At 32.4% G+C, this 14,604-nt stretch overlaps 2 protein-coding genes across 3 annotated transcripts in view; one reads left to right on the top strand and one right to left on the bottom strand.

Moving 5' to 3' along the window:
- The window catches only part of LOC105347431 (phosphatidylinositol-glycan-specific phospholipase D), a 28,553-nt gene that overhangs the window by 10,029 nt on the left and 3,920 nt on the right, over nt 1-14,604 (top strand). For both annotated transcript variants that reach the window (XM_066066579.1, XM_066066580.1), the window contains exons 7-13: nt 516-717; nt 1,231-1,334; nt 11,772-11,884; nt 12,148-12,242; nt 12,499-12,618; nt 13,887-13,961; nt 14,156-14,306. In XM_066066579.1, coding sequence (XP_065922651.1) covers nt 516-717; nt 1,231-1,334; nt 11,772-11,884; nt 12,148-12,242; nt 12,499-12,618; nt 13,887-13,961; nt 14,156-14,306 — 860 coding nt within the window. The remainder of the gene's footprint in view (nt 1-515; nt 718-1,230; nt 1,335-11,771; nt 11,885-12,147; nt 12,243-12,498; nt 12,619-13,886; nt 13,962-14,155; nt 14,307-14,604) is intronic.
- Nucleotides 1,557-10,787, bottom strand: LOC105347430 (protein nanos). The gene is made up of 2 exons (XM_011456530.4): nt 10,680-10,787; nt 1,557-2,749 (listed from the first exon to the last, which is right to left on the bottom strand). The coding sequence occupies exons 1-2, from the start codon at nt 10,693-10,695 to the stop codon at nt 2,115-2,117; spliced, it is 651 nt and encodes a 216-aa protein (XP_011454832.4). The 5' UTR covers nt 10,696-10,787; the 3' UTR covers nt 1,557-2,114.

The following is a 14,604-nucleotide window of genomic DNA, read 5'->3' as shown; positions in this document are numbered from 1 at the left end:
TTCGTCAAAGATTTCTCAGCAACTATTTATCGCAGATGCTTGAAATTTTTACACAGTATTTGTATAGGCATGCCATATTATGGGATATATTTTTGTACCAATCGGACGTCAACTTCCTGTTAAACGAGTACTTTGTTTATTTTAGTCAAAATTTTCAAACAAATTTTTCTCAAAGATTTCTCAGCAGCTATTTATCGCAGATGCTTGAAATTTTAACACACTATTTGTTAAGGCATGCCATATTGTGGGATATATTTTTGTACCAATCGGATGCCAGCTTTCTGTTAAATGTCGACTTTGCTTATTTTGCATATTCACATCAGAGCGGGGGTATCGCTAGTGAGCATTGGCTCACAGATATCTTGTTTTATCTAAAATGTAAAAAATGTCCCATCTGCAATTTTTTTGTTTTATATAAGAGCACCGGTATATGTAAATATGTAATTTAACTCTTTTATAAATTGTACATAAAGCTCTTACTATCCATATACAAGTTCAAGTTCTGTATTTTACAGTAATTGTGTGATACCAACAAATCCCCTACAGATTCAGTGCAATGCGAGCACCACACTACAGCATGCAACTTTCACATCAAGAGATTACTGGACTGTTAAGTCTCGGGCATTTGATTACATCAGCGGCCCTGTAGATTTTACAGATATTGATCAGTTACAAGAAAAAGGCGGCATCATAGTCCTTCCTTCAAAATTATTTTGGGTAAGTATCTGATTTACCTGTAGTAACTCAAGGACTTTTTAAGCAAACTGAAGTTATTTATACTCAATTTTCTTTAACAATCAGTGGGTTCTTGGTCTGTTAAGTCCTTCACCTACTTCAAGATTATGACCCTTGGATTCAACTTAACTTTGAAGGAGATATTCTTAATCAATTTGTTCATCTATATGAATAGATCATTTGAATGGTCATCATAAATTTTGCACACTGAGATCATGGAGCTATCTTACAACTCAAGCCAGAATTTGTACAATTTGTACATGCATATCCCTGCATTCACATTTTAATTGTCAATCTGTTATTACTTAATAGGTAATGGATTTCTGAAAACATGATAAAGACTTTGAATTTCAAGATATTTCCTGATCCTGGGCTATGAACCACAAGCCTGCTTTACAGTGCTTTGAAATTCTGAGAAAATAATGACAGCAAATTTCTTCAGCTGCAAGTATTTTGATACAGCCAGACTACCAATATTTTTTTATAACTTCTCAGAAAAAATTCAAGGTGAAGCAGAATCACAAGCAAAAACAGAGAGTAGGTAGTTTAGACTACATCGGGGACTATTTTGTAAACAACACCTTTGCCAAATTGGGATGGTAAGTAAAATGAACAACAAGATATATTCCAAAATTTTATTCAAGTAAGTATTCAATTAATCACAATTTTTATAAAAAGCTACTATTATCTATGTAAAAATAAATCGATACTAAAATGTTCATATTTTCAACAAAATGGACCAAAATGGTCCCTTTAGGTGTTTGTACAACCTGAGTGCATATAACTAGTATTCATACATATAACTAGTATTCATACATATAACTAGTATTCATACAAACTATCAATGAAAGTTGTATTTACATTACATTGTGGAAAAGGTGAGGCCTATTAAATTGAGACTTTACTATGGTAAAATTTTTGCTAAAATCAATGCAGAATGAGTTCCAATTTTATCATTCATTGAAAATGAATCCTCAGCATAGCTATAAAATTATTATAAAATAAAATTCAAATCCAATATTTGTATAAATTTACACACAAATTATCATATTTATTAAAATCTGTTCCTTGAGTCAGCATTCACATCTTTTTTGGCCCTGCCAAAAACAGTGCATATCCTGAAATGTATGCATTTGTCTCATTCTTAAACATTTAATAATGTGTCTGTACATTTTAAAACTTTTGGGTGCTAAAAATATTGATTGCAATCCCATGTATATTATTTTAAAATACTATATTAAAGACAATTGTTTCATGAACTTCAAACTGATGGAAATGGACTCCAGTTCGTATTTTGAGGATTTTCCAAGCTATGCTGGTATGGCCAAAGAAGTTACGATCACTGTTGAGTTTTCACATTATGTTAAGTACTGGGTAGTTTAGATGTGATTCTCTTTCCTTGCCACCGGACAGAATCTGAGTGTGTGGGCACGGTCACCTGTAGCTCCACACCTGGGACAGGTGAACTCCCTCAGAATTGGACAAATCACCACTCCGTTGTTGGCCTTCAATACATGAGTGGAGTAGAAGGACTTTGGCTTACAGTTTTTTTTGCACAGAACGCACCCTCTGTCCTCTCTGAACCCTTTGTCTTCTTGGGTGGTGGATGAATTTGAGGCCAAAGACAGATTCTGAAAACCTAGGGTCATGGGTGGTGTAGGGGAGGCAGAGGATGAAGACGAATAAGATGGTCTTCGAGAAGATTCAGCTGGTGGCACCGAGGTCTTTTCCATCATGTCCCAAGGCATTCCCAGGGCGAACGGGTTGTCAATGTACCGACAGCTGGGATCTGGATGGTTCTCGCCATTACTCCATGTAGTGGGTGGAAAGTACTGGGGGGTGGTTAGATCCCTCCTGCGGCTACTGGAGGGATACTGGACCTCAGACCCTCTGCTGTAATTACTCATGGATACTTCTGGGTCATCTCTAAAAGTGTCTTTGTCATTCATCAGCAAGTCCTCTGTCAATGGGGTTTCAACCCACAGCCAGTTCTTGGAGGAGAGAGTACTGAAATCTAAAAACAAAACAGGGTATTAATTTCTAGAAAATGACAACTTAATGTACCGTACAACTAACACTGGTCATTTACCAATACATCTTACTACACGTACTACTATCCTTTAAGTCACCAGGTCAAATTCAGGAGTGTCAATTTCACAACATTACCCGCACCTCGGATCCTGTATTTAATATATGGAAATGCAGACGGGAGTATTTTGACTATTTTCCACATTTAACGTATGGAGAATTTTAGAAAATGCAGAAAATTCGGCACTCAATACATTTTCTAGTGTCTTTATCTGTGATAACACAGCAAGTCAAATTCAAAACAGTTTCCTAATTTCATCCTTGACGTAGGTGACTTACTGTTGGAGAGCAAGCAGAGTTTTCATGCTTACTAAATGACAAGAGTTATTTGTGAACCACTTATGCCCCCCCCCCCCTAAAAACTTCTGTGAAAAAATGAATGGAAAGTGCAAATATTTGGAATTTTTCAAAGTCCAAGGGATGTAACTCTGTCAAAAATTGCTTGATTGTACCCAAAATTGATCTTGACCCAAATATTGTGATGATTAATCAGTATAGCAAATTTCATTTCAGTATGTGTGATATATCAGTATCTGCAACCCTTGTGAAGAAACTGAACGTAAACTACACAGACCAATTGACCGAGCGACTGACGGATTTGATATTTAAATTATACACTTGCTGAAAATTATATAAAAAATTATCCTTAGAATATAATGAGGAGATCATTTCAGTTAAGGAGTGAGTAAATCTGTCATAAAGGACTATAATATTTTGATACAGTCAGATATTAATTTTTAAATAGGGTCTTATTAAAATCAAATCTTCTTGAAATGTTTGTCACATTCATCTTGTTATAGGGCATCATTGTCCAATAGCTGTTCATCTATGATGTCACTAAAATAAAAAAAATTCCTGCAATTTTGCAAACAAATGAAAATATTGTCAATTTTCCTTCAATTTTGCCTTTGGAAGTATAGAGCTGAAGTAAGATTTTTTTTACATGTAATCATACACATTAATGTTAAAAATGATACTTGAGCAAGCATGAGCTAGATATTTCCCAGTCAAAAACCCGTCACAAAACACCCATATTTTGCTCCTAATCATTCATTTATCAAAATCTTTTTTACAAAATTTCTACATAATGACATTACTTGGCCAATAACCTTATACCTGTATAAACTTATTATGCTCCCCCTTCGAAGAAGAGAGGGCTAGGCATATTGCTTTGCTGATGTGCAAATGTCTGTCGGTGCACCAGTAGTTTCCATTCATTTTCTTCCCTGTTATTGTAGATATTGGAATGAAACATGGTGTACAGATTAATGATCATAATAATATCTGGGTCAATTTTGATTTTGGGTACGGTCTTGCATTTTTTGACACAGTGATGCACCTTGGACGTAAATAAAAAATCCAATTATTTGCAGTTTCTGTTCATTTTCTTTGCAGAGGTTGCATATATTGAAATGAATTATAGTATACTTATTAATCATAATAATACCTAGGTCAAGTTTGGTATTAAGTACGATCAAGCAATTTTCGACAGAGTTATGCCCCTATAAAAGTTCCAATGTTTGCAGTTTGTGTTCATTTTCTCTGTGGATGTTTCCAAAGGAGGGCCCGGGCAAAAATGCAGGGGCTGAGTGACAAATACATTTTTTAAGCACTTGCCCTTGGGCAAGCGGCTAGGCAAAATTTACTTGCCCTACCTCAATATCTACTAGCCCTACCAAATTCTTTATTTGAATATAAAAATAAACATACCGTTCAATGTTTTTGCCCTTTATTTTTCCACTTTTAATACTCTTTATGAAATATACCGTATATCATCTGGATTTAACATCTCTTCCTCTTGAAGAATGTGTATTTAAAGAAAATCAACACTTTACATATTGATATTTTATTAGATTTGTTGTAAAGGTAAAAAATAAACATTTTATTAACAGTTTTGGGTGTTTTGATAATTTCTTTCACCTAAGGTAAATGTCCAAGATAATACGTGACAAGTGCACATGCGTTCACAACCGTGGTTTAAATAAAGCCACAGAGGTGTTAAAAATAAAGGTTAAATGAATCTTCAGTGAGTTGTTTAATTTAACTAATTATATCTAATCATATTTATTAAGCCTGATATTTTAATTTTTAAAAAGCTTTAGGCTATGATTATGATTAGCGAGTGATAACGGGCACATACCTATTTTTAGCATCAGTTATGGCGGCGTACATGGAGACGGTGAACACAGTTCAAAGAAGTTGAACATAGAATAAACAGCTAAAGTTTATGTTAAACTGCCATTTTATATAAGTATTTATCTGTGAACAGATTATAATCAAAACAGTTTTTGCAATTAAAAGCTCTAACAAAGATTAAATAAGTTTTAAACATTACAATAAACAAACACAAGATCAGTACGTAGTACTGAAGAACAGTAGTGAGAATTTTATTCAATGTTGATAGCCCTGATGCACCAGGAAAAAAAATGTCAAAATCCTATCAGCCTCATGGTGTATAATTTAAGCACCCTTAGTTCATAAAGAATTTTCTATGAAAAAGTGCATATTTAATAATATTCGGCAAAATACGGTACTTTCATTTTCCGTACATATATGCGAATATTTGCCTGATCGGAAAGTCACTTGCCCACGGGCAAGTTCCTACCGAATTTTTACTTGCCCTATCGGAAAAATCACTTGCCCCAGGCGTCAGGCAATCGGATTTGTCAGCCCTTTAAGTGTTTCACAAACATCCCATATTTTTGATATAATTTCAACTATGTTCAATCTTATTTTAAAGCTTCTATATTAGAACTTTAACATTGGAAGGGAGGGGGGGGGGGGGGGGAGAGAATTGCATAATACAGCATGTAGTCCTTCCTTTGGCCTTATTGGATTTGATCATGCCCTGACCCTATTGATCTCATAATATCAATACTTAAAGAATGATTCCTTATTCCTAAGTTCAAGCCATTTTTAACAGGGTTTTCCATAGGAAAAATCTGGTTATTGAAATGGTAAAAAAATGGTAAAAATGGTGGGCGGGAGGATGCCAAAAAGGTACCCCATTTAGCCAGATAACTCCTCCTACAGTTTTCAAGACAAGATATTTTATTTTGCAGATCAGTAGCCCTTTTCACAAAAAAACTTACGATTAATTTTTATCGTAAGTGAAAACTTAAGTTTTTATTCATTTTCACAAAACGTCTTATGAGATTCTTACGTGTAAAATTTGTCGTAACTTTACGACAGCACATACCCTCTCGTAAGTATTTCAAAACTGTAAATAATAATTGTATTATGTAAAATATACAAGAAAAACAGCTAAATTTAATGTTTTAAGCCGCATTATACCATTATTTCGCATTATATAGCAGTTATTGTTGAAAAAATACACAAATTAATAAATTCTCCAAAAATTTTTACGGCAAATTTTTCTCGTAAGATTTTCCTATGTCACACTAAACACACATTGTGATTGTGACGTCCTATTTTGATTTCTACTACACCACACTGATTTCACTCGATGTAACTGGTATATAATTTCAGTTTTGCATCTTTTTAATGAGAATGTTGGTTAATTTATATGTTTCTTCTGTTTTATAAGAATTATTAAGTGAATTCAAATCGTTGCTAGGGAAAGGATAACTCGTAAGTAAATTCTTAAGTGAAACCTGTTACGAATGCGTTCGTGAAAAGCACTTAAGATTTCTCGTAAGATATTCTTAAGTTGAAATCTTATGCAAAACCTTTTTTGTGAAAAGGGCTACAGTTGTTTACAGATAAGAGATGTGCACATTACTTAGATTTTAATAACTCCTCCTAAAGTTTTCAAGATAAGAACTTTTTTGTTTTGCAGTTCAATTGAACATACATTATTTGTAATTTGTTTTTGTGAATTTTTCGGAAAAAATTCCAGCTTTTAAACTTAGGAGTATTTTTCCCCACAATATTGCACACAGGGTGGATCATCTGTCTAGACAATCACTCCTGCAGTTTTTAAGATAGGAAGTTATTTGCAGTTTAGTTGTACAGATTATGTAGAAGTATAATTATTTTTGATCTGGAGCGGCCTTTATGGATACAGTTTATCAATGAAGGGTCGAGTCCAATGGATTACGGATAATGTTCTCACCAATTAAAGAATACCTGGTTTGCTGACACATTGACAGCTTACAACTTGGGATGAAATTCTCATTATTCTGTGCATAATTAGATTTGATACTTATATCAAATAAGGAATGCCAACAAAATTTATTAAATATTGCATCTGATTTTTTATCAAATTTTATGTGCATTGTAAAACAATGGCTTTGTTGAGAATATGCATATAAAAGAAAAGTGATCAAGCTCTTTTACCCCACATTCCCCAATACTTGACAATACTTCTCATAAATCATAATGAAAAGCTAGGTACAAAATTAAATACAAAACAATTCCATAATGAGGTAAAACTACTACGCTACAACTATATTCAACAAGTTAAAAAGTGCAGAATATCCCAGCAAAATAATGATATGTAGTAGTAGAAATTTGAATTCTCAGAGAAATTGGAATTGGAGTTTTTCTGATAATATGCACATCTACATATTGTATTCTAAATACCTACAAAGTTTCACAAAATTTGAATGCAGTGGTTGAAGAGGAATTGCACTTACAAACTGTTTACTATTAGGTATATTGAATATATAGCCAAAATTCAAAGTTAAAAATGAGCCAAAATTCCCTTAAAACAAAGCAACATATACATATGTATAAGGCGCATAATTGCGTAAATAAGCAATAATTTTCAAAAGTACACATGGAAAATTAAAAGCAAGCACAAACATACATATTATAATTTGAAAACATGCATAAAGCTTGGCGTAAGCCCAAATTAAAAATTGATGTTTTAGGTACCCCTACCCAAGAATTTTTTTCAGCATTTGAATCAATTGTTTTTTTCTAAAATTGATTGTCCTTGTCATATTGATAACATATTTAGATTGAGTTTGTTTAGCTTTTTTGTCAAGAAAAAATAGTTTGAATATCAGATTATCAATATGCAAGAAAAACTATAAAAAAAAACTAACTACCTACCCACCATGAAAAATTCAAAGGTTAAGATTATAGACATCAGTGGAACATACCAATATACAAACATGATCGAATTCTTTTCTTTTGTTCGATTCGGCTTTAGTTTTACCAGAAAAAGTAAGGGGTGTGCTGAGAAGTTATGCTATTTTTTTTTCAGTAGACATTTCTGTAAAAGTGCATTTTAATGTTACAACCTCTAATATATAATTGAGAAGTTCAACATTTCAATTAGGCGCAAGAAAAAAATGGTTTGTTTCCACTTTCCCGACTGACTCTAGCTTTTACCGCCGTCTCAAAACTTTTTTTAAAGGATTTTTGATGGAAAATCGTTTATTTCCATTTTGATTCGGTTTGGAATTTTTTTTAACTCCAAATTTTGGTCACAAAAATGCTTGTAGCAGTTACTGTTTTCAAATCAGTGTAACTCAAATGTTTTTTTTTCCATGTGTTGTAGATAATAATTATGCTCTCATCGCTGACAGAGGAAGTATCTGTTATATATAATATCTTTTATTGTTTACTTTAGGCCAGCTTAATAGTCAGGAAAGATATTTAAAAAGTATTTCTTATTTTACACTATTCAGGAGTGTCAGTATCTAATGGAAACTGCTCGATACATACTACAATAAGGGGAAAAAAATTATTTGAAAATTAAAAAAAAAAAATCCTACCTACCGACCCTACTTTTTCTCATCATGAAAGCCGAAACAAACCATTATTTTTTTTTAGGCCTAATGAATATAAGTAATTAAAAAATAGGATCTTAAATGTTTTGATCAGTCCATCTCTTTTCATTGAAAATTTGTAATTAAACATGGTTTTTCATAAACTTAACAATGTTACACAAAATACATGTATATATTGCAATGAATGCATTAGATACAACAAATAATTGCATGAATAAAGGGGAAAAACTCCGAACAAAGGAAATTGAATAATTTCTTGCAAAGAACTATATTTGATACCAGTCAAATTTTACCCCAATCAATTATTCGTTGAAATTGGTATTTTTAAAGTGTTTCAGGTATATTACATTTTTTATTTATTTTTTCTTAGAATAGTTGATATATGTTGTTTACCTATTTATTTGATTTATATGCACCCATGCACTCACAGTATGTGAAGCAAGAAATGACGCTTTTTTTGTAATTCAATCAAAATTGGTCAAAAATTTAGTTTACTTTTCCTTTTTTGATTCTGAAATATAGTGCAATGCTTGGAACAAGTCTCACAAGAACAAACTCTTTGTCACTTAATTTTAAGTCTTGGATGGATACATCTTTCATGAAAATATTTTTGTTTGTTCTTGCAATTGCCCAAAGAAAGAATAACTGCTTGAAAACAAGCCATTTGTAGTTAAACTGTGAAAATCGTGGGAAAAGGTTAACTTTTTGATTTCATATTTCAACATTTTGGGCATCTAGATCAAAATCAAAATTATGACAAAACTTCATAAGTATATTATCTATACAAAAAAGCAATGAATAACAGTACATTGATGATGTTCATTTTAGGGGGCCATATTAGGCTAATGTCATATATAGTCCTCTGCATATTTTAAAGTTGCATAAAATTCTGCCTGATATTACATAATTAAACATCTAAAGTAACCAGTTCAAGCAAGAGCAAAATATTTTTCAACAAAAAATTTAACTCTCATTTCTGACCAGCCAAGGGAAAAACAGAGGGTAATATGTCAAAAGGATAAACTACTAGTATCCAAATCTTGCAGTATTTGATGTTATATGAACTCGTAGTCCAAAATCTAATATGTAATAAAAAATAACGGAACAAAAACTTTTATTTTTGGCTATTATTTAAGTTTTAGAAACACCAAGCCTAGCTATAAATATATATTTTTTTTAATATTTTGCAATCAAATATGTACAATAATAGTCTACATACAAAACCAATTAAGATTCAATCAAGATATGATTTTTTTAACATTTTGGCATGCGAGTCAATATTATAATCTTTGCCCACGAACTAGGAGACAATTTTAGAGGTCTTGAAACATCATGCGACATTAGTCATTGCAAATACTGTCTGTGAAATGTATTTTTCATGCCAATATCATGCATATGCTTGCGTTATAATTAAAATCAATTTTTTTTTTGCAAACACAACTATGCAGTCTAATGCAATCAATTCATTCACTACTTCCTTCTTGAGGCATAAGAAATGTTTCACTTATTTTTTTTTCTCCAAAAAAATTAAATACAATGCATTTCATAACAGAGTAAATTTTACATATATGTTATCATTAAATCTATTTTTATAAATTGTAATATATTTATTCAATAAAACTAAGTCATATAGTCTCGATATATTCATATCTTGGTCATTTAGATTCGTTTTCAACTGACTGCTGGTGCAGACATTACCACAGATAAGAATGAATGTAGCATGACCAGTGCACATTATTATACACTACACTCATCTTGAATCACAGTCTTAACTTCATATTTTTATAGAAGATGATAACAAATAATGTTCAATCAATTGATCATAGTTCCTTTTAATCCTATTTGGGAGATCCTGACATATCCTAATTAAACAGTTAAATTATTCTAGATAACTATAATATGGATTAAAAGCTAATCGCTAATGCATCAGCTCAAATGAAATGATGCATTGAAGACTAAAGGACTAAAAACCTATGAGGACATGTAATTACGTTCAAGAAACTTTCCGAGTTTCAAGAAACTTTTAACAATTTTAACGCAAAATTATTAAGAAAATTAGGTTTTCAAAGACTCGTGTTCTTCAGTTAATAAAATTAAGTAATTTGCAGCGCTGCACTACATCATATAAATGAACATTAAACTGCTAAAAATTACCTTTTGGGGAACTCATGTCGTCTTCTTCAGAACAGCGTGTAGGATGCTAAACCTAGTGACACCTGCAGCTTTAACTGTTAGGGTATTCCATATTAGAGGGGTGTTCAGCATATAAATAAAATCAAAATGCAAGTTTTATCAAAGTTTTAAAACTAAAAATAATTAATATACTTTTATTTTCAATATTTACAAAAAATGTTTTAAAAAAACATATATCATTAACCACTGAAAGGTTTGATTTTGAAACGACAATCCTTCACTTGCCTCGGCTAAAATAGATCAGTCCAAATTCGGGTCTTACTCTCTCGGCTTCACTTCAAAGAACCGTTGGAAACTGGGGTAGCCAGCGATTACGTAATGATGTATATTTCTTGGCCGAAGTTCAAAGACCGAAAATTGTCAACCGCAATTAACAGGATCATGAAATTGCCCACAGAAGCTTACATTTTAAAATTCGTAATATCTTTAAGGAATCCATATATATATACACATAAGTACACTAGCTGCATGAAAAACGGGGTTTTTTCAGCAATGGATTTCTGTGAAATAAAACATCTTATTTTGCATCTTTAAATTCGTATAACGTTAGACATCCATAAATACATAATTACGTACACTGCATTAAAATCTGGGTTTTTTTTTTCAGGACTGGAATTAAGGATTTTGTCTTCTTGAAAATCTTTCTTAAAAAACGACGCAGTGCAATGCAAGCACATCTTATTTGTACACGATCACTTATAATTAGGATTTACAAGTGCTCATTATTTGACCGCGCGATCCTAAATTTTGCAGCTTTTTGGCCTTTAGAAAAAAAATATCGTGTGACACATATTCCCATACTGAACGATTTATTTATCATCGCCAAAACAAACTGAAGACTCATAAAACATGCGCGAGCAGAATATGTTTTTCAACACTTTGTATGTTTATATAAGGGTTGTAAGCTGAAGTTGCAATTATTTGTTTTGTCGGTTAAAATTCACGGATCAATTGGTGTCACCTACACATTTACAGATAATTATTTTACAAATGTTCATTGTTTAAGAGCTGATTAATGTGAATAAACACGACCCTTTGTTTGATCTATTTCAGGGCCTTGGCTAGCGGTGATGTGGATTCGGATGGATTCCAAGACTTGATTGTCGGTGCGCCTGGTTATTCTAAGACAAAATTACCACAGACAGGCAAAGTTTTCACCCTGTTTGGTAAGTTTGAAGAAAAAATTTTGGAAGTGGGGGGGGGGGGTGTCATTTAGAAAGCATTGTAGACAGTATACATACATGACTGTTTTTTCTTTTACCATAATGATAATAGTATCCAAAAGTATTCTATAAAGAGAATTTTATTATAAATTGATCAGTTTTAGGTTTTTAATTCTATGAACCCTATTGAGTGATTTAATTCTATAGTTTAATGTACATAGCATATTATAAACTTTATTAATAAGTGATATATTAATTAACAACAGGAAATAAAACAGGGTTGCCTGGATTTGGGTATATTGCTGTCAATCTTGATAACACCACACTTAATTGCACCGGCCACATAGATTCACCATCCAATGTAACCAACTAATTATTCACTCACAGTTTCACAATTGTAAATATGGAATCAAGTCTCTTTATTTTACTGTGTTATTCTGAGTATCTGATCAATGACATCCTTAAAAACCTTCTTAAAAATAAATGGCATTCTTAAATATATTCTTGAGAACTCCTTGCAGCTGCTTTATATATATGCACAAAAATTCCTTTAAAGGAAGATAACTTTTTTTTGGCATCATGTGTTAAACAAGAACTTTGTGTTAATTCTTTGGTAGCAACCATCAAGATTTGGTTCAAGTTTAGCAGTGGTTGACATCAATTTGGACGGAGTTTTAGATGTAGCAGTTGGAGCCCCTTCACACAGTAATGATGAAAATGATCCCATGAAATACAATGTAAGTCTTCATTTACTGTACTGGTTTTTTAATGCCAGAAATTTTTTTTCGCTCCAGAGGTGTTCAGTTCAGCAGGGTTAAGCTGTAACATTTGTTTAAAAGATATTGGAGGAGTTGGAGACAAAATTTTTTCTATTCTATTCTATTTAAAATTATTGTACCCAACATTACTTGTTGCAGGTAGTATGATATTTTTGACCCAGCAGTCAGTCCTTATGTCGATAGTCTGTCAGTCAGTCAGGTGTTTTTTGTTTGTTTATAATTAAGTGCAACTCCTCTTAAACTGCTGCACAGAATTTCCTGAAACTTTTAGGACACAATGTGTAGATGTGCATATTACCAAGATTTTCTGGTTCCATCATTTTTCCAAGTATGTTGGCTTTTTGGCCATTTATTAAATATAGTAATGAACAGTTTGTAAGCACAACTCCTCCTAAACCACTGTACATATATATATAATTCCCAAAACTTGGTAGGGAATAAGACACAATGTGTATATGTGCATATAACCAGGATATTCGGGGGATTTTGGTACTTTTGAGTTTAGAATTTTGTTGTTAAAGACAAAAGTATAGATGTGCATATTTGCTGGAAATTTTGTTGGGATGACTTTTTGGGATTAAGAAGGCTGGATGGTCTTTAGACTGTATTGATCTCCTTTAGAAAAACTCTGTATAAAGATAGAGGAAAATACTCAAATCCAAAAGCTAAACTATATGGAATTTTTCTTCACGAAATTACAGTTTATAACTTATAAAAATAACAAATAATATCTAAAAATTTACGCTACCTGTAGGTCTGATGGGTAATTTGTTGGTCACCAAGCCTCCTTAGTGTATACCCTGCCACTTATTATTTGTAGTACTGTCAAGAAATGGAGAAGTATGGGGTATGTGAGCTAGCTCACTTTTTGTTTCATATATGGTTCTAAATTGTTTTGGAGTAATATCTCCTCCTTCTGACAATTTTACTGCAGTGATAAACAGTCAGACATTAGCCCCTCTATGGTAAGTGTGGCACTGGTCTCTTGCAGGGCAAATTGATAATTATATTTTGGCAAAGTTTTAGTTGGTAGATAATTAAACAACATAGATTAAACAATTGGCCTTACATCATATTTCACCAAACTATGTTAATTTCAAAAGAGCAGTTCCAAAGTGAAGGAATCTATTTACTGATCAAAAGTAAACCTGTTCAGAATTTTAAGTTATAAGAATTATTTTATTTTTTCTGTGAAGGAACTTGCCATTAATCAGTCAATATTTTAGGGTGTGGTGTATATATTTTATGGAACATCAAGAAGCAGACATTTCAACAAGCCAAACATAACAGTATCCTGTCAGGTGAGAATTAAAACAATCATGCACAAAATTAATTAAAAAGAATATAAATGAAAAAATACGAAGTTTGCAAGTGTAATCAGAGACATAAATATGTTATTTATGTCTCTGGTGTACCAGAAATCTCATTTGGATCATTTAGAGTCATTCCAATTAAGGCCCGAGCTGCTCTAGGCCAAGTGTTTTGTGTCTTTCAGCCTGACCTCTGTCGTCTGGGTACCTCTTTAGGTGTGGTTGATGTTGATGGTGACGGTCATGATGACCTTGTGATCAGTGACCAGTATTATGGACCCACAGACAACCAGACAGGAGTAGTCACTACCCTGTTGTCTAGAGGGACATACAAAGGTAGAGTGAGTGAAATATTACAGAGTTACTTCCCTTAATTGTGTCACAAGGGAGTATTTTCCAACATATGCCATATATGGTACATGTAGATTAAGAGGTATGACTCCTCAACAAGCACAATCTTGATTGTATAAAGAAGGTGCCGATTACAACTTACATTTAAAAACATTAAAATAAATTTTGTGCAATATATTTTCTGTGGGATTTAAGCTAAAACTTCATTAAATGTTATATGTGACATCATGAAATATGTACAGCAGAGCTTTTAATATGCTTTCCAGTTGATTAGGAGAAAGTT

The sequence above is a fragment of the Magallana gigas genome, chromosome 7, assembly GCF_963853765.1.
Source record: "Magallana gigas chromosome 7, xbMagGiga1.1, whole genome shotgun sequence".
In the NCBI taxonomy this organism is placed as follows: Eukaryota; Metazoa; Mollusca; class Bivalvia; order Ostreida; family Ostreidae; genus Magallana; species Magallana gigas.
The sequence above is the reverse complement of the archived record's forward strand: the minus strand, read 5'-3'. Positions and strand labels throughout refer to the sequence as shown.